At 41.5% G+C, this 21,028-nt stretch overlaps 1 protein-coding gene across 5 annotated transcripts in view; it reads right to left on the minus strand.

Annotated features, from left to right (window-relative positions):
• Positions 1 to 711: 711 nt before the first annotated feature.
• The window catches only part of TTC39A (tetratricopeptide repeat domain 39A), a 51,274-nt gene continuing 30,957 nt past the window's right edge, over positions 712 to 21,028 (minus strand). For 4 of the 5 annotated variants that reach the window (XM_077182509.1, XM_054638098.2, XM_077182508.1 and 1 more), the window contains 7 exons: positions 20,528 to 20,689; positions 18,834 to 18,925; positions 17,755 to 17,875; positions 15,163 to 15,274; positions 13,178 to 13,292; positions 12,364 to 12,480; positions 712 to 9,369 (listed from right to left, as the gene is read on the minus strand). In XM_077182509.1, coding sequence (XP_077038624.1) covers positions 9,249 to 9,369; positions 12,364 to 12,480; positions 13,178 to 13,292; positions 15,163 to 15,274; positions 17,755 to 17,875; positions 18,834 to 18,925; positions 20,528 to 20,689 — 840 coding nt within the window. In that variant the 3' untranslated portion in view covers positions 712 to 9,248. Of the gene's footprint in view, positions 9,370 to 12,363; positions 12,481 to 13,177; positions 13,293 to 15,162; positions 15,275 to 17,754; positions 17,876 to 18,049; positions 18,604 to 18,833; positions 18,926 to 20,527; positions 20,690 to 21,028 lie in introns of those variants that run through there. The other variant, XM_077182511.1, reaches the window with a different exon arrangement.

The raw sequence follows: 21,028 nt of genomic DNA on the forward strand, positions 1-21,028 counted from the left end.
AGTGGAGGGGCAAACAGTCCTGCTATAGCCAGAATGACACAATTCCCTGATTTTTGTAGCAAACAGAACGTGCTTGTTAAGAGAGGCTTCAGCAAAGATTGTAGCTGTAAAGACCTTTTTCCACTTAGCATGATTTTCTCCTTTTTTCTTCTCCCCCACTCCCTTGATCTACCTTCTGTGACTTCTGTGCATTCAGTGCCACCCTGACACAGTGAGAAGCCCTGGTCTCATGAAATGAAACACAATCTCAAGTTAACCACAGCAAATTGGGGGATATTCTTTGATTGTGTTTCAGATGTAGTTTGAGTTCTTGATACAAGAAGTTGTGTTTAAAGACCCAGGTCCTTTGAGGACTTTTAGTGCATTTGCAGTAGAGGAGAATTGTAATTCTGTGGGTTATGGGTAACTGGTCAGCACAATGGAGAGTCAACATTTGTTTGTTATTCCTGCAGCTGACAGCACCCTGCTCCCTTAGAGAAGAGCTCCAAGGAGCAGTCAAAAGGAACTGAAAACACTCTGCAGTTCTAGATTCACTCAAATGGCCACACATTTATCTGGACACAACGTTTTGCTGAATTCATACATACCTAATTACATGGATCCAAATCTGGGAAGAGAGACCTGAAGTTGTGCAATATCATTGTTCCTTTTCATCATTCCATGTGTGTTCCTTTGTGTCCTCCTTTTTGTCTGTTTGTTTCAGGGGTTGGGTTCTTTTTTTTTTTTTTTTTTTTTGGTAAAACAATGTCCACATTAAGTATTCATTTCTTTATCTTGTTAAAACTGGCAAATGAACAATTTGAAAAAAACAGTGTTGTCATGGTGGTATTAATCTTTATTTATTACAAGACTTGATTAAGAAATATTTAAAAGAAGTAGGAAGTGATGGATTACTGAGCTGAATGCTTTCCTAGGCAGCTGACACCTGAGCAGCTGAACTTCTAACACTGATACTGACTGGGCTAAGGGAAGAAATTACTTTTATTAAAATACTTGTTAAATAGCAAAAAGGTGTGAAGGGCTAAAACTGGAGCTGATGACACAAGACCATTCCAAAAAAGTTCAAATTTTAGCTTAAAAACAAATGTGTAAATATAACAAATAAATCAAATTATTTTTCAAGTGTATAGGTACAATACTGTTCTGGGTGATTTCTATTTCAAATGCAAAGAAGAATTGATCTAAATTTAATGCAAAATAATGCATAACCTGAAATTTAGCTAATTGTAGAACCAGATCTGTGTTTTATTTCTACCATCTATAAGATGAAGATATATTTACCTCCTGTCCTAGAGGTGTCTAACAATTACTTGCACTTCAAACACATTAAGACAATCCAGCACAGCACAGCTATTCCCAGCTGGAGTCTCCTGCAGCTGGGTGAGGGGAAGGAGTTGGCTCTGGCTCACCTGGACCTGTTCACCCAAAGTCCTTCTTATACCAGGCTGGGCAGGCCCATAGAAAAATGTCTGCAAAGCAGTTTGAAGGAAAAAACAAACAAAAATCCTCTCTTAGAGCCACTGTGTGCAGGTACCCAAGTGTGGGGGTGCTTGACAGCCCCAAGAGCTGTTGCTTTGAAGCATTTTCCTAGGGCCTGTGCCGTGGATGAAAACACTGCCTGCAGTGATGGCATTTGTGATTTAGGGCTGGAAGTGGCACAGCAGCCCTGGCACAGCCCCAGCTGGGCTCAGGGATCACCTGGCTCCATTTCAGCAGCACAAGGGACAGGGGCTGTGAAACCCCCAGGCCCCAGGTCAGTGCCACCACATCACTGCTGTCCCCTGCACAGAAACTGCAAGGATGTGCTGGGGTTCCACTTGCAGATGAGAGTAGGAAATGGATTTTGGCTCCTGCATGACAGGGAAACTCTGACAAACCTGCAGCCAGAGATGTAATGACAAGTAAGGAATGCTCAGTTTTGTAAAGACCTTCATGCTTAAAAATTCTTGCATGGTACAGGAATTACCACTTTAATCATTTTACTTCTGAGGATGGTAATCCTTACTACTGTTGCCAGTTCATTATGTGAATCTGGGGGAGAATCATACATAAACAAACAAACCCAGCCCAGAGCATTTCTTTCTCAGGAACATGAGCCACATAAGGGTTTAAAAGCTCTTATGGTCTTGCAGCTTCCAGGGCTGAAAGCAGTTCCATGTTTGGAAGGCTGACAGGCTCCCTTTCCAGTGGCACAAGGGTACATTTCTGGGCTGAGGGATTATGAAATACCTGAATTTACTTCAGTTGCCACAGTTTCAGGACTTTGACATTTCCTGTCCTTGTGCAATTGTGGTAAAGATGAAAATTCTTTTCAGTCAGACTGCCAGTGAAATAAATAACAAGATGGCTGAAACTAAACATCCAGGGTCTCTCAGCAGTTAAATCATGGATTAAAATGACTCAGAAAAAAAGTGGATGCTGCTTGATTACAAATACAGTTTGTTACAGATACCACATTTTTAATAAAAACATACATTCTAGTTGACAACCTATAAAACACATGAATAAAATCTGTTCAGAAGAACCCTTCTTGACTTAATACCCAGAATAAAAATTAGCTTCAAGGATTAACTTTTCCTTTTATATAGCATTTAACTTTGAAGAATATAATTTATGCTAACCATCCTTTGCAGATTATCTTGCATTTAAACCTGTTCTGGGATAAGAGTTCTGGGCTTTGGAATTCTTGGTATGAAATGCAAAGTTAATGCTTTGTGATAAAGAGAACAGTCTAAATGCACTCTGCTAAAGCATCTTTTTGATTTAAGCAGAAGAAATAACTGTACTTTCACGCTAGCAACTGATTCATTACAACATCCACTCTGCTCTGACACTTTGCTAAGTAAAAGCTGCAGAGAGGAGTTTATAATGAAGAAATCCTTTGTGCAGAGCCCTTTCTGTGCTCCCACAGCACCGAGGTATTTGCTTGCTCAGCAAGAGGGGCCCAGGCACACGGAGAGAGCCCCCAGCCCTTCTCTGTCCTCTGGAAAACAAGCAGCAGAAACTTAACAAACCTGCTCTTTGCAGCACCAACCCCTACAAAACATTCCTCTTTCTTTCCAAAAAGGCATTTCAAGAGCTCTGCACACAGCAGTAAATGTTGGATTCACCACACACACTGCACAGGCCCTGGCTGCCCACACTGAGCCCTTTCCCAGCCTCACTCTGCTCCCTGGCTGCTCTTTTGCCAGGGCCCTCACTGCACCATGACAGACAAACTTCTCCTTTCCAGCCTCTTTTGCCCACACTTCTGCCACGTTAGCAGGAGCTGCCTGTGTAATGCAGGATTCACGCTGGGGAAGCAGATTGAGGGAGGCAGACAAGGCAAGAAGTCAAGGAGGGAAAGGATGAATCACTCCAAATCTCTTTTCTGAGCAGGACAGAGCCATCCCAGGCACTGTCCCCACTGAGGCAGAGCTCTGCTAGTCCAGAGTGAAAAATGATGCCTTCAAATCTAGAGCATAAAACTGCATTTTTGTGAGGTTACTCCACTGAAGGGCTCTTGCTAGATTGCCTGTTTGCCTTGGGATTTCATCTTCTAGAAGGCTGCAAACTGCCCAGTCCTGCAGTGTGATCTACTGCAAACCATTAGTAAAGGCCTTTAACCTCTGCATTTTCCTCAGCCACCACCAAAGCTTTCTTTTCTTTTTAAAGTATCTTGCCTTTTCTAAGTACCGAATTTAATAAATAGTTGAAGCAGTTAACTTTTCAAAAAGCTTTGGCTCCAGAACCTGTTACCTCTGTGTGTGAGTATACATACATAGATGTTTTATGTATATTTATATATGCTTTTCTTTATGTATGTGTGTGTGTGACAGATCAGACAACAACAGAGCTGTAGCAAAGACACTGTGCATGGAATTCCTGCTGTTCCTTAGAAATACCAACATTTGTTTGCATCAGTGATGAGCCCAGCCAGCATCACTGAATGGAAACCTGACTTTGGTATCCACAAGCCATAAGAATGAAAGGCAAACCAAATTTTTCACAAAATTGCATGAGACACTGGAATAATCTCCCCAAGCAATGTTAGCTCTCCCAGCACTGGATACCTCTAAGATTCAGCTTATAGGGTGCTGGACAGGGTGCAGGGCCACCTTGCCTAGCCTCTGCCTTTGGCAAGAAAGGTTGGGCCAGATAATCCTTGAGGTTCCTTCCAACCTGACATCGTATCTATGACTGAAATATCAAAACTGTAACTGGCCCTGACGTTTGCATCTAAAAACCTCTGCAGCTGCACAGCCTTAGTGGTGGTGAGAGCAGTGCTGTACCCACATGAAGATGACCCTGAACATGAGCCATGTAATTCTAGGATCCTCTGGAATTAACAGCCTTGCTTCACTCCCCAGAATGATTTACAGAACTCCCCTGAGATACAGTTCCTGTGCCACATCTGCAGAGCAGAGGCAGCTGCAGGCATCTCACAGCACATCAGGGAAAGCACCACACTGACAGAGCAGCAGCTCCTCCTGGGACTGCCCCTGTGCCACAGCTGACACCAAGCATGGCCCGGGGCTGCAGCGCTGCAGACAAACATCCCACACAGCTCCAGCACCAAGGATGTTGCTCTTACCTTCACACCCTGTGCACTGCAGGATGAAAGAACACGAAGAGGAAAACTGTCCAGAGTACTGCAGCTTCTGCCTATCTTCTCTTTCCTCCACATCACCTACATTACTTTTAGGCCACAGGCCTGAAAGTGCTGTTCCTGTACTTTGCTAGCAGAAGATAAACTTTTCTTTCCCTTTTTTAACATTGAATCAGCCCATAAAAAGAGCATGCAGGGGGTTACAAGTGCTCTATTTTGTATTCTTCCTGTAAAATAGCCAAGGAGAGAGAAAGCAATAGATTTCCCTGCAATGCATAATTCTAAATAAACATTTTGCCTATGCTTAGCCAGCAATGAAAATAAGTAGGTCCTGAGGTTTGAAAAAAACACAGAAGATAATGGAGCACAGCCCAGTCCTACAGAGCCATGACTGAATTTGAGCAAACACTATGCAGAACTTTACCACAGTGCAATGCAGGTATTTATTAACCCTGTTGCTATTCATAAATCTTGGAGACAGGGATTGACTGGGCATGTCCTTAAAAGAAAGTACTTGGATTTTTATTTTTAAAACACCTGAAGCAAACCTAGATAGCATCTTTAAAAAATATTCTATGATGACAAATCATTCAATTAAACACTTGCTGGTACACGCTTTGCACATCACCTGCCACCAAAATGTATTTGCAGAACATAATGAGAAAAGAAGCAAGTTCTTTTCTAGCCTGTTCAGGTTGCCCAGTCTCATTCATCAGTGATGTTGCCAACCATTACCCATTTTCCTGTAGAGCAGTAAACAACATGACTCACCTCTTTATCTTCTCCTCTTCCTCCCAGAGGGGAACAGTGTTGAATGCATTGTTTTGGTCATTTCATATACATTTGCTTTGCTGCTGTGTTTTTATGCTTGAGAAGGCAAAGAAATGCATCTTGCAGCTGGAACTGGAGGCTGAGTGTTGTATTTAAACTCTTGGGAGTGCTTTTTGCATTCTGGAACTGACCTGTAGGAAAGCTTTGTCTCACATGGAGAAGCATTACTTGTTGCCTTTGTTGGGCCAGAGGCACACAAGCTGTCAGCCTGTGAGCTTTTAGTGAGCTTTTAGTCTTGGACCCAGGCCACAGATAACTAAAAATACGAAAGCACTCAATACAGAATTTAATGCCAAAACCAGTGTGAAATGGGAGGAAATGTTTGATATGATCCTGTTCTATGCTGCTGTATTTCATAAAATGCTGTTTCCTAAGCCAAGCTTTGAGATGTAAACAGCCTGAGGCCAGGCACAGTCAGGAGGGGACAGTCCCTATTCCACCCCTCCCTGATGGCACCTGTGAGCTGTGCATGGCAACTGAACTGCAAGCAAAGCAGGCTCCTATGACACAGGTGGAGTTGAGCAACCTTAAATGTGTGTTTCCAGATCACAGTATCGTGGTTGTGACTTCACCAAATTCTCTTCTAGCCATCCAGAAAAGCTGTGTCCAGGTTGAGCTCCAGCCCAGCATCCCTCACCCCACAGTTTGTATCCAATCTCGTGTTACTCACAAGAGCTGGGAGCTGATGCAATTGCACCTGACCAGGCCTCAGCAGGAGCTGCCTCTCCTCCCTCAGTTCCCTTGCACTCAGGGATTCCACATCACTGAGCTCATGCTAAAGGGATGCCCCTTCTATGGCCTTGCCCTTCCTGCCAGCACCACTTTCAGGTGACAGCATTGTCCCATGGGCCACCATGGCTGCTGCTGCAGACATCCAGGAAACTGAGGAGGAGTTTCTACCCCTCCCTGGTTACTGCAGGAAAACACTTCCTAGTTTAAAAAAGGACACAGAAGAAGAAATCAAGTTTGTGGATTTTATGATGAAAGTCCTACCAAGTGCAGAAAACTTCTGCTGTCTGAGTTAGTAATGTTTGTCTTTGGGTAACATCTCTGGCTTTGCTGAGGATGGGCAAGAGCTGATTGCAGCAGTTGTTGGCTAAAGCTGGTGCACAGAGTGGGTTTCTCAAGCATTGCTCAGACAGTTCAGTGTTTGAATGCAGAGGGAACTGCTCTTTCTGCAGTTGAGGTGTGGACTATACCCATCTGCATCTCCTGAATCTTGGCCCAAGCTTCAGTCTCTGCTGTGCAATTCAATGACAATATCTGCTATTTTCTGCTGAGTACCCTGAGGGGAGAGCTCACACCTTTGTGCTTGCCCTGATTCACTGCATTTGGGACTCCAGACTGATGAAGCAATTTACTGTCCTGCAGGGCTGCTCCAGGCACCACACACAGCTGCTGGAGGAGCAGTGGAAAAACCAGCCCAGCATCAACCTTCCAGCCCAGACTGACCCCATGGAGTTTGGATCCCTGCCATGGAGGAGCACCAAAAGGAAGGAACTGATGAGCAGAGAGATGTTGGGCAATTGCAAATGTAACACATCAAAAAACTTACACAGTGACAATGTACCAGACCTTCCATTCATCTTCTCCTCAAGCGAATCCATATTATTACAGCCCATAAATCCTCACTGTATAAGGAAGGTGATTATTTGCTATGGCTTGGGAGCAAATTGGGAGCCAAGGAGTCAAACATCACAGTGAACTACAAAGCACTCAGCTGAAGCTGGACATCAGGCCCACAGTGTGACTGGTGCTGGTGTTTGGAGATGACTCTGAAAATCTAAGGAAGGTTATGACAACCTTAGGAAAATCTTGGGATTTTCATTGCTGCAAAGCATCAGGGAAGCTGGCTGAGTATCACACAGTACATCCTTTTGTAATCTATCTAAGATCAGGCAAAAGCAAGTTGTGGGTGAAATTTCAAAGATGAGAAATTAATCTACACTAAGAAGGATTGTTCACTTTCTGCAAAGTACAATTTATGCTAATTTTTCACGTGGCATTACTTGCTTAGAAGATGCTAAGGCTGCCAAAATATTTGAAAAGGACACAACTGGAAGAAGAGGCGTTATATGCATGAAGTAGAACAAGAAACTTTTTTTATTCTATACAAAGAATGACTGAATTTTTACACTGAAGTTTTGATGTGCAGCATGTAAATAGCATAACTGTTTATATTGAATTTTATCTGAATTGAGAAATTTATCAGAACTGAATTTATCTGAGAAAGTCACTTTAAAAAATGCATTCTTCATCTATAATTTTTAACTTGCAAAGACTTTTATAAAGGGCATCTATTTTTAAGACAATGCAAGTTCTCCATGTTGAGGAACTGGTGGTTCTGTCTCCTTGCATATTAATCTACAGTTATAAAACAATTTTATTTCCTTTGAGGAGCCAAAAGCAGAGCTATAAACTGTCAATTTTCTCTTCTGCTGGGAACAATCACTTTAGAAAGGATATGCACTGTGAGGTACATAGATATGAATCTTCCTGACAAACGTCTCCATTGGAGAGAAAGGGCTGTCAGAAGACCTCCCATCTCCACCCATCAGAATGGGTAATGGGGAAGAAGCTCTTTCAAAAGGGAGGTAGAAGTGTGCCCCAAAACCCCAGAGGCATACAGACATGGAGCTAGCCTGGAGAAAGCAAACACGAGGCCAAGCTGTGGTACCACTGACTTCAGCAGTTTTCTAGCAAAGCAGGGATTCCATGGCAGCATTGGAAAGCAGACCCAGCTCACTGCTCTATTCTCAAAGCCCCTGACACAGAAAACCTCCCAAAAGATCAATAAAGAGCAGAAAGATAAAGGGCTTTGTCCTTTGTGCTGAGGGAGCCTGCTCCAGCCCCAGCTTCCTCCCACAGGGAACATCAGCCCTGTGCAACAGGGACATCCCAGCTTGGGAATCCTAAGAGCAGCCACTGCAGGAGGAGCTGCACTGTCACAGCCACTCCTGGGTTGCTCCAGCCACTGCAGTGTTGCCATCTCCTAAATGACCTTCAAGGACTTGTGCTTTCAATTTGACATAAGCTTCAGATCATGTTCATTCTGACAAAAGACGTTTCCTAAGAACCTCCCATTGTCAAAGAAGTAGTGATGCAGTTTTATGCCATCACCACCTTTCCCCTTGCAATCCTCAGTAAATTAATTCAGCTGCTACAAGCAGCAGACTTGACAGGAAAACCAAACTCAAGAAAAAGTCAAGGTACTTGCATAAGGGAGACCATTCTTTTCACCAGCAGGGTTCTTACAGAAGCAAAAATGGGAAGAGAACAGCTTCTCTTCTGGTAAAGAGAAGCTTCCTGTGCACAACTAGACATGCCCAGGATCCAGAGCTCCTCCCTGCTGTGAGATTTTCTCCCATCATTCCAACTAAGCAGGTACTGGGAAAAAGCAATGCTTCCTTCTCAGCTGCTAGCAGTATGGATGCAAACAAACATTTAGAACTAACAGATTAAATCTGGAAATCTTTAAGTTTTGCTGTTTGGTTTGTTTTTTCAAATGTTCCCCTTTCACTAAGCAAGCTACAACATAATGTTGCAAATGCAAGAAAAAGGCACACAATTGAAAAATTAATTACACAGATGGAGGTGTGTGCAAGTGTCAAAAAGCCACTGTTGGAAAAACAATATTTTTCAGGGTTATGGTTGGTTTGAGAGATTTTTTGCCATGTTATTACACTAGATTAATGTTTTATGCATCACCTTTGAAATTTTAAGTTATTTGGTTTTTCACTGACTTGAAAGAAAAGAAAAAATAATTCTAAAGTGTCAGTAATTTTCTGCACCAAAGTTTTCAACAAACAGAACATCAAAGAAGAAAAAGTTACGACACTGCCGAGGCTCCACAGTGCATTCCATTTTCTGGGGCGGATTTGGCTTGGTGCAGGGCAGCTTGAATTCTGAAATGTGTCCTTGTTTCCATGGAGTAATTCTTGTAATTTTGTCTGAAACAAAAGAAAATCCACTCCAATTAATATATATGTTAAAACCATTTCTAAGTTATCCTTGTATTACTGTTTTAAGCAAAACAACAGTAGACAGCAAAAAATTCTTTCTTCACAAGCTCCTTTGTTGCCTACTCTAAAATACAAGGCATGTGTTCCTGGCCAAACAATGCAGCTCTTTGTTCTTTATTTGTAGTTCCACTGTCTGGCAATTACCAGAAAAATATAGCTTAGTAAGAAATTGAATCTGGTCCACTCAATCAAAATATTGAGTCCACATTAATTATCTGTAACATCCACTTAGTTTACATTCAGAAATTAGAACATTTTTTCTCCCTCTCAAAGTGTAACAGACTGATTTGAATACAAATATTTTCAGCATTTAAAAAAATCATTTTCATAAGAAAGACTCATTTCAAGAAAGTAAAGAGGAGGGGAGAAAAAAAAGAGAAAAAAAAGAGAGAGAGAAGGGAAGCTGTCCTGATCCAGAGGAGGGAAACACCCCATCTCCATCCTATGGTTGCCAACAATGTGAATTCTGTGTGTAGGAAATGAAGGCAGACAATTTGCTGCTCCAGAGCTTGGAAAGAGAAAGTGGGCACACAGCAGATCCCATATCAGCTTTTGAGGAGCAACTCAGCATCCCAGGGAAAGACTGGCAGGATTTCCACCACACACATCTAGTGCCTAGCTCCACACTGTCATCTGCCTATAGTTTCCTGTGGTTCTGCCATGCCCTAAAGAATTACTGGAAGATTCAAAGAACCTGTACTTTCATGGAAAAGCTTACATAAAAAAAAGGAAAATTTGCCTCAGGACCACATAGAAATTGCAGATCCTACTTAGTAGGAATTAACATGTCAGCTCCTACAGGATGGCTACAGAATCCAGATACAAAAGAGGATTAGACCATGCTAATTTTCTTGTAGAAGATATCTGTCATCTTTACAGAAACATAACATGAAGTATTAAACTCTGTGTATCTTAACAGCATTTCAGTTCTAAATTCATAATTCAAACCAAGCATGGCAGCGTGGTATCTGCCTGTGGCAGTGCCAGTCTCTTGGTGAAAATAAGGAATTCCATGCCCATCCTACACCAGCTTATCATTTTATGTATGCAACACCCAAGAGGTTGACTGAGAAAAGGAGGTGGCCAGGTTCTGCTGTGTGCTGATCTGAAACCCCTTGGAGTTTTCCTTTTAAATGAAATGGATTTTGTTGTGCCGAGCCCATATTTCTCATGAGTACACTGATATTCTTGTTTGTAGTTTACAGTCATACAAATAGAAATATTTCCATGCATGACCAAGCCAAAACTGTTTATCATCTCATCCCACTCTTTCTCCCAGAGCTGAGGATCCAAGCCAGCAGCAGAACGTGGATTTAGGTCAGGCAAATCAAATGTCAGGCACCAGCCAAGCGCTCCTGCCAACTGCAAAGTGAATTCTGCAGCCCCAGCCCCACCAAGGCTCTGCTCTCCCTCTCCTGGCTCCTGAGACAATCAGTGTTGGTAGCTGAAAGCTCATAAACCCTGAGCATTTTAATGCCACAGGTGGAAATGTAAGAACTGCACCTTTATTCATGACTGACTGAAACAAGGGGGTTTGTAATGAAGGGAGGTTTGGGTTTTTGTTTGTTTTTTTTTTCTGGTTGCTTGTTTGGGTTTTTTTGGTTGGTTTTTTTTCCCCAGTCATTGCAGTTTTCAAGAGTTCTTTGAGCACAGCAAGTCTGAGTAGCAGCTTTCATCCACTGGGCACAGCACATTTTTCAGAGCTGCTGTCTGTTAAGCCAAACACCTTCTCCTGAGAGGACCTGAGACACTCAGAGCTACCAGGGAAAGATGCAATGGCCAAGCAGCAATGACAGAAGTTCCAGCTGGAATCAGCAGCTCCAAATCATTCATTTCTAGATCTCTTGTTAAGAGAGATTTGAACAAAGGAAATGGGGACAGGAGAGGTGTTTTGAGGAACATGAAGCCAATTGAAACACTTTCCACTGCACTTTGGTAATGCAATTTTTGCTGCTCTTAATACCTTCCCTGAGTCTACAGAGAACCAGGCTCAGAAGCACAGGAGACTTAAGACTGTAATATTTTAATTTTTGTGCTGACAGGCTTTTGGCATAATCTTTGGTAGACTTGATTTGCTACTCTGACTTGCAGAGTTGCCTGAGTTGGACAAAAAGCAACATAAAACCTCCATCTGACCTCTCTGAGCCAAGGGCAGGCATTGGCTTTGTAGCTGCTCACACCTGTGGCAATGACTCTGCACATCTGGCCTCATTCAGGACCCAGGCAGAGGTGAACTGCCTTGCTCCTGCTACATGCTTGAAGAGGGACTTGTTTGGGTTGGATTTCCTCCCTCCCCATCTCTGCCAAAATTTTGCAGCAGAGAAATGAAGGTTTCAACAGAAGCAAAACCTGTATTTTGTTAATTTTATAATAAAGAACACACATGAGCAAGTCTAACTTCCCATAAACCTACTTTGCTAGAAAAATTACTCACACAAAACAGTAAAAGCAGGTGTTTTAGTTGCCTTGATGCAGATGAAACAATACAAAGATACCAAGCATAACCTGAAGTGTTATCTTAAATGTATTTCATCAAGGAAAAAAACAGATACTGCTGGCCATCAGTTTAAGTGATGCTATTTTAGCCATAGCACAGAGCTTTGATTAAATTTAATACATCTTTTATATGAACAAGAATAGACTACAAAGATTATTACATTTTGTTACACATGGATTATTTCTTATGGAGCCTTTGACATTCCTATTAAGATACTTAATTTTTTTTTGGCTCTTTTTTCAAGTCCAAGACTGAACAAATGCAATACCTACCACTGGAAAGGTCCAAACCAAAACTAAGGCTTGCATGCTGCCATTGGAAAAATGAAATGAGTTTCCATGATATTAATGAAATTATTCTGCTTCCTGCTAACCAGTGAAACACCAAACTGATCCACCAGACACCAACACAGGCTTTTCACTTACTTTGCTTTTTCCAGAAGTTTTATTGCTTCTTCTCTTCTATCCTGGTCCAGATACAGTATTGCCAGCTCCAGCAGGGCATTTGGAATTAGGTAATGGTCATATTTTATCTTCTTCTCACTGCATTGGAAAAGAAATAGCCTAGAGACCTTGAAGTGATATATTGTTTCCCTCATTTAACAGCTCCAAACACAAATAAATAGGAGATTAGCTAAGATCAGAAGGAGCAATCAATCTCTATTACAACACTTGTCATGTTCTCTATCCAAAGCTCCCTTCTGGGTTATTAAATGTGTATTTTGCATAAGCATCCTACACAGTATGTATAATCTCAGGATCAGAAAATAATGCCTTTATTATCAGGGAAATGTTACAAAAGATGACAATATCATGAGCTCTATCCATGTGAGCTGACAAAAAGAGATGCCATTCACCACATGATGTGCAGAAGGTCCCAGTGTAATCATGCTCCCACCAGTCTCTGCAGAGTGCATTTGTATTTTTGGGTACAGCTTCTTCATGACTGGGAAGAGGAAGGGGGCAATAAAAGCTAAGTGGTATCTGAAAAATTTTGTGGACCTACAGTCCCCCAAAAAGGAGAAAATACCTCAATTAAAAATTACTTTAAAACAAAATAAAAATTGAAGATTTGAAATTCTTCAACACATGGCTAATAACAGTGGAAATTAAAATTGAAATACCTTAGAGCAAACACTAAAGATACTGCAATCCTCTCTCCCTTCTATTCATATCATGGTTGCATCTCCTCTTACTTGAAACTCAAGAGCTCTCCTACATGCCAGGTATGAAAACTTACTTTAAATAGATGTAATTAAAGTGGTCTTCTGCTTCTGAGATCTTGCCCAAATGCTTGAAGCATAATCCCTTTAACAGCTTTATCACACACCGGTCATCTGCCAGTAGTTCTGTAGCTGCAGGAGGAAGGAATTGGCACATTTTAGAAAACTCTGCAACAGAGAAGACTTTCCTGCCTGTAGGGAAACTTTTCAAAGGTAAGTGTGAGTACAATCCATCTATGGAAACACAGGAAAGAACCAGTTGGTGAATTTAATTTAATGCAGAGACAAACACACCTCAACCTTTTCATAAATTGATTGAACTTTGTCCAAAATTTGTTGGGCTGTTTTTTCCCTCCCTGCTCCCACTGAACAGCGATTCCACAGTCTTACTGCTCTAACACCTAGAAAATAATTTAAGTTAGTATTTTGTATTAGTATTTAGACTTTAGTATTTTGTAAACACTAAAGTCCAATTTACATTCTCTCAACTCTTTGCCTTTATTGCCCTGTACAGCTCTTTTGCTCCCTGACTTGTAGACACGAGGCCTACTCATGGGCAAGAATTCTGTCAATTCTCCACCTTCATTTGGCTAAATAAAAATATGTGAAACTTTGCTACCTGTACCTCACATCTTACCATACCTTCTTTGGAGTTTATACTTCTGAGAGCCCAGAGTCTTTCCAGCTTCACCTAGTTCAAAATCCTTACTACCAACAATCTTTCTCCATCTGAAAATTTCTGCATAATGCATATCAAAGAAAACTGCAGGGTTTTTCATAGCCAATTCATATAAGCAGCTTACTCTTACAAGTTTAGAGACAAAATCTTCAGTTTGGTTGCTCATTTCCAATTCACTAAATATGCCTGAAAACAGCAAGTCAATATTTTGAACAGGCAACACTTTAAACTGGTGGCATATTTAAAATATATCCCACTTTTCAATTACATGTCCTCATAGTGTTCTACAAACATGAATCTGCTACAAATCCCTGCAAAATGCAGCCTTAGCCACAATTTGCCAACTAAGAAAAAAAAGGGAACAGGGAAATACTTCACTTTTTTAAAATGATGAAACAAAATGGGTGACAAAGAAGATGAATAGGTCAAAGGCCTTTTTCTAAGATGTCATATTCACTGAAAATATTTTCCCATTCTCTTTTTCAATTAATTAAAAATAGATAGTTTTAGCCAGTCTTTCAGGCAACCCTTTCAAATCTTGTGTAACTCACTGCACAGAAGTCCAAGGCCCTAGAAAAGACTGCAATGCAGTGTTTTAGCCTATATTCCTTTGTCAACAGGGGCCTGATCCTTTTGCAGGAAGGTTGTATATAATAGTAGTAAGATCAAATATTGGTCAAGGAAAAACTGACAAATGCTGTGCAGACTGCTTGCACTCCCACAGGAACTGGGAAAGACTGACAAGAAATAAACACCAATTCAATTTTCTCATGGATTGCTAATTAAGAGACTGACAGAAAATGTAGTAGCAGAGGGTGTTTCAGTTCAATCCCATATTGTGCTCATTGACAGAAAGGCCATCCCTGGTGTCCTGGATTTCTGCAGCACTCTGGTGACACCAGAACATTCAGCCCAGAGATCACATCACAAACTGACAGCACTTCTAAAACAAAAAACCAACTCCTCTCCTATTTATCCTTCAAAACTGAGGATAACAAAATCTGAGGGTAACAGAGCTTCAGGATCCAAGTAATGAAGTCAATGAATATCCTGATGACATCTAACAAAATAAACAGACCTTTATCACATGTCATAAACCACTCCTAACACACATCTGTGGATGGAAAAATCACTTACTATTATTGTAAATAGTTGCTACCTTAAAAATAAAAAAATTCCTATCTGCATAAATGGTTCATGGTTTCATTACCTATGTTCCTCCCGTGACCCAATTAACTTTACTAATGAGTGTGTCTCTATTCACAGATAGTATCTCTAGCTATTGCAGTGTAAAATAACTGCTTAAACCCTACCACTGGTTACCTGAACTTCTTGCCAATGCTTCTTCTGCTTCATTTAAAGTCTCTAACATGCCTTCTGTTAAGTTGGGACATTTTCCAATTACAGCATAGCCATTCCAGATATACATCATTTCCTGGGGTCAGGGAGAAATGACAGCACCATTAATTACAGCACTGGATAAATGTAGTTGTCAAATACTTCAGTTTATCTCTGTATGATGAAAAAGTTACAGGTTCGTTAAATAAAGTCAGTTTGTCAAAATGTATTTTCATTGCAACTGAAAACTTGTTACACTGTTTATCAGAACAAATTAGCCCTGGGAGACACCTCAAGAGCCACTTACTGAAAACAATGCAAAGGAAATTGCTTGAACAGAATGCAAACACATTCTCACTTATAGAAGAAGGCAAGTACCAACAAAACAGACTTTAAACGTTCACGGCACATGGCTAATTGTCACTTCATTAAGGTTTCCTCTTGTTTTTCAGTTCTATCCTAGCAAAGGCAGTAATACCCATAAATAACTGCAATGCACTGCTTCCACAGAAAAATTATGAAATCTCAGGACAGCAGAACAAACCAAAAAGAAAACCAAACCCTCAAACCTTTAAGCCAAGTGTCAAACAGACAGAATTTTAAATCTGAACTGTAAGCTTAGGTTCCTCAGGTTTGTTTGATGTTCCCAAAGAAAGCAACTTTATTATTCAACTGTCCGTGGAGTAAGTTTTATTAAAAACTATTGGCTGAATTCCTTTTTGCTATTGGGATTCTTAGAGTATATCACCAAATGTGCCCATTGCTACTACCAATCACAAAGGGAAAGATTAAAATATTATACAGACTTACAACTGGCCTTCATGACCTATTTAATCACAAAACCACAGAACATCCTGAGCTGGAAGGGACCCACCAGGATTGTTGAGTCCAGCCCAAGAGCACCCCAAGAACCCCACCCTGTGCCTGAGAGTGTTGTCTAAAATCTTCTTGAGCTCAGTCAGGCTGGTGCTGTGACCATTCCCTGGGGAGCCTGTTCAGTGCCCAATCACCCTCTGGGGTGGTTGAACCTTTATCTAATATCCAACCTAAACCTTCCCTAACATAGCTTCATGTCATTCCCTCAGGCTCTGTCACTGATCACCAGAGAGAAGAGATCAGTGTGTGATATATTTATTCTATTTATTTACATGACCTTCTCTGTGGGTGATAATTTAAAGCATTTGGATAAAATTCCTATATAGAACAACTGAATTGTGGAACTGTGGCACAAAAAGCTGTCAGGCTAGAATAGCTGAAGCAGCATGTTAACCACAGTCACTGTTGCTTTCACCATCTGGTCTCTGTTGATTGGAAAACCTGTGCTGAGCTTACTGGTACTAGTACAGATTCATTAACATGGTTTTCAAACAGGAGTATTCAAACCACATTTATTCAAGCTAAATCTCTGAGCTAAGACTTGCTTAAGGACTCACTCTTTCCAGCAAGCTTTCTGATCATGAAAAGAAAAATCCTGGAGCTGAGATTCTGTCCCCAGTTCCAGATCCATAAAGTGCTTTTGTCTGTTCAGCTGCGGCATCTGCTGCCTCGGAAACGCAACTGCACGGCAGCCAAGGACGGGGGGAGCTCCTGCTACAGAAACCTGCTCTGCCAAAATCCCAGCAGCACAGCCCAGCCAAACCCCAGTGTGCACTCCTTGCTCTCTGAAACCTGAAAGGCACATCAAAGTAACCTAATTATTTCTCTCACTTCAGTCTTACTAGTGGAACACGGCCCCTGGTGAATACCCATGCTCTGCTGTAACAACTATTTCAGTGTCACATACCCCTGCTGGGCTGGGGAGTGGTCTCCAAGAGGCTCTCCCTGTTCTGGCATTTTCTTAAAGAATATTTACCAATTCTCCATCTTCTTCTTAAAAACACAACAGCTGAAAGCGCTGCAAGTGTTAACACCACTGCACTTGGCAAATCCCGGGACTCAAAAATGGTTTATGTTCTTTTTCACATGTTCTTTGCAGACAGATTTTTGTAAGTGCAATGGGTGCCTCATGCAACTGGCCACAGGGAACAGGCCAGCATTACAGGGAAAAAAAAAATTAACTGCAGTGGTTTTCTGGGGTGGCCAAAGGAGTCAGTTTTTTCTCCCCAGCACCCATGAGCTGCTCTGGAGAGCACCAAACTGCAAACATTCAGGAGCACATTCAACAGCTCCTTACATGCAGTGCCCAAATCTTCCATTGTTTCCTTGACACCACCCCTCCTTGTACCTTATAGTGCTCTGTTAGCAAGTGACACGACAGAAGAGACCCAGGGCAAAGTTCCTCCAAAGGGGACCAAAAGAAAGCTGTTGGGAGCACGCTGCTCTATAGCTGGAATAATGAGTTACACATGCAACACATTTACGTGTCACAAACAGCTGGCTGAGTTCCCTGTGGCTGGTGCATGCCCCAGTTTTACAGCATTCCTTGCATTCATCTGGCTTTGCTTTGGGAACATTCCAGTCTCCTGCAGAGGGTTTACCTTAGAAACACGGAAAGATACTATTCCAATTATCTCTGGTTTATTTCTCTAAATTACAAAAATGTTGAAGAAGGGGTGTGTGTGGATATTTCTTACTTACCAAAGGTGGGACAGGCAAAGGAATGGGGTTTGAAGAAAGATACCGTCGTGCTTTCCGAATTGCAAACTTTTCTGTGGGCAGAGATTTCCCTGCAATTTTCAGTTTCAGGCTGGGAACAATCCTGAAAGTTTAGAGGAAAACGTAAGGAATTTTTCCCCTGTGAACCTCTGAGATGAAGACATTCAAACTTCAAAACCAAAAAAAAAAAAAAAAAAATCAAACCAAGGAGAAGTTAAAAAAGCTGTTACACACTGGGCTATTGCTACCTCGGGGAAGCTGAGCAATACATACTCACAAAAGCTGTCTTTATGCAGGGCACGTTTATCTCTAGGCTTCCTCTTTAATCAAGCAGGAGGAGAGGGACTCTTCCCCACTGAAAGATTAAATTAGATGATGCACCTGACTTATAAAGGGCTCATCTCTCTTCATAGACTATGAAAGAGGCAACCTAGCTTTTGTCTCCCCATTCTCCCAAAGACTAAAACTATTCACTTCATAATGGATTCCAAATTCAGTGAAATCTGTTGATAATGATTACAAAAAGACAGAAAACTTGAAAAGATTAATGTAATCACATTTTAAAAAACTATACTTCATATAAAAATTGTAAACCTAAAGTAACCAAATTTTCTTTGCCCCAACAAGCCTTTTGAGCTTAAACATTACATTAACACAGTGAGGTTATCTCACTGTGTTTATAATGCATAGATTCACCTGCACATTTAATTATTTCTTACTTCTCTGAGACTCAGAACCCAAGAATCAAGTTGTGCTGATGTTCCCACTTAGGAAGAACACATCTTGCAGAAAAATCTATTGAAGGCTTTCACATCTTACATTCCATTTTGATTAAAGGAAGCAACTGAAAAAGAATGCATTACATGGAACAGCAGCAGCCACTGTATGGCCAGGAGAAATCTGCTGTCTAAACTCAGGGTCCACTTTAGTCCAAGGGATGGTTAACTCTGCAATTTCTTACCAATCCAATGCTATTTGCACGATAATTTTCACTCTGTTCCCCCAACACTGTGACATGAAAAGATAGTAAATTGTTGTAACTGTGAGTTTGCAAATTTTACCTAAATAATTCAACTTCGCTGTCTCCAAAAGGACTGCAGTCATCTGGTCCAAACATACTGAGATAAGCAGCTTTCATGTAAATGTAAGTAGCCTGCAAATGCAATGAAGAATATCTATATAGAAAAATGAATTTACAGCATCACCTTTATTCATATAAAGCACAACAGCAACATAAAGGGAAGAAGTTGCTGCTTTTGCTCACAGTTTTACAAAAATTTAAGTAAGAGATAAGTATTTTAGAAAGAGAGTACAGAATATTGTTTTTAAATCATGTATGTGTTTGCTTAGTATCTATAAGTTTATAGTTTGTGTCCAAATTCCAAGAACAAATCTCATGCTTGAGTAAAGTAAGTTTTTAATACTGTTAGGAACACGTGCTAGAAAACCTAAGATAAGGTCATGCTCAGAGAAAAAAAACCTTATAATACACAGTCTCTGTGTCCCATCACAACTTAGTAACATATCCCAAATAGTAAGTTCTAGGAAACAGTCACTGCCTGGAGTTCAGGAGAGCAGACTTTGGCCTCTTCAGGGATCTGTGTGGTAAAGCTCCAAAAGATAAAGCCCTGGAGGGAAGAGGGACCCATGAAATCTGGTTAATACTCAAGGATCCCTTCCTCCAAGCCCAGGAGCAACGCATCCCAAAAAAAGAGGAAGCTGGGCAAAAACTCCTGGAGGCCCATGTGGGTGAAAAAGGATCTCCTGGACAAACTCAAAACACAAAAAAGGAAAACCTACAGAGGATGAAGGGAAGGACAGGTAGCCTGGTAGGAATACAGAGAAATTGTCTGAATGGCCAGGGATCAGGTTAGGAAAACTTAAGCCTGATGTCTGGCCAGGGATGGAAAGAGCATCAAGGAAAGACTCTATAGGTATGTGGGTGATAAAAGGAAGACTAGAGAAAATGTGGGCCCTCTCTGGAAGAAACCAGGAGACAAGTTTACCCAGGATCTGGAGAAGACTGAGGAACTCTGACTTCTTTTCCTCAGTCCTCACCATCAAGTGTCCCAGCCTCCCTGCCCAAGTCACAAAAAGCAAAGGCAGAGAATGTGACATGAACTGCCCAGGGCAGGAGAAGTTTGAGTTCAAGACCATCTAATGAACCTGAAAGGGGCAAAGCTCATGGATTCCAAGGGAAGGGGTGAATGACACTGCTGAGCTCCTGCCCAGCATATCTGTGAAGTCAAGCTAGCTCAGGAAAATTCCCACTAACTGGAATAGGGAAAATATTTTTTAAAAGGCAAAAAGGGAAGAGAGAGGGAAGAGAGCTACCAGGGTTCTGGATTGAAGAGCTCCTCCCTTCCAGACGCACAGGGATACAGGCGCCACTTCTAATTGTATTTATTACCCTGGAGGCACCACCGTGGCTAAGCTCACTCACCAGCAGAAGAGCTTTTACCCACAGCATAATGAAAGAAATGACAACCATTAATGGCAACATCTGATGACACAACCAGTCAATACACAGCATCTTTAACAAGTTGCTCTTCATCTACCAGTTGGGCCCAAAAGATTTGTGCTTGCCCACCATCTGTTCAGGTTTGGACATTTGGAATTCACATCATTCTGCAGCAGCCACAGCGGGCCAGGTTTTACTTTACGCTCTTCACCTTCAAAGCTACAAAAAATCAACTCAATTTACTTGAAAGTTTGTAGATAGAGGCCTCCTGCCCTCCTGTTCAGCTGAACTTACCTTTGACCAAGTGTTTTCCTTGCTCAGCAGGTCTGCATAGAAAAAAGCCATTTTCCACTGGCGCTTGTAGGTGAAGCACCACATCAGCTCCCAGTAGCACATGTGATGAAACTGCTTCCAGTACTGCTGAGCTTCACAGCATTCCTCGTACCTATGGACTGCCTGCACACAGAGATTGCCAAACATTGCCTTAGTCAGGTGTAAATGCACACACAGTGGAGCTGTAACACACACTGGGGCTCCAAGATCTGCCTGCATGGCTCCAGTATTTCCCAAAATCACATCGCTTCACCCAAGAGATTCTTGGCTCCACAGTCATCCTGGTGCTAGCAAGTTTACCCTGCCACAGAGCTCCACATTCCTTAAAATTATGTTTCTAAGCATATTCAAAATGAATGTTTGTGTCTTGGGAAATTAGAAAACTGAAGGCAGAGGACAGATGCTCAGCTGACATTTATTGCTGCACTTCCATGGATTTCAAGGGAGCTACTGCCCTGCACA

This window comes from Agelaius phoeniceus, chromosome 8 (genome assembly GCF_051311805.1).
Source record: "Agelaius phoeniceus isolate bAgePho1 chromosome 8, bAgePho1.hap1, whole genome shotgun sequence".
Lineage (NCBI taxonomy): Eukaryota > Metazoa > Chordata > Aves > Passeriformes > Icteridae > Agelaius > Agelaius phoeniceus.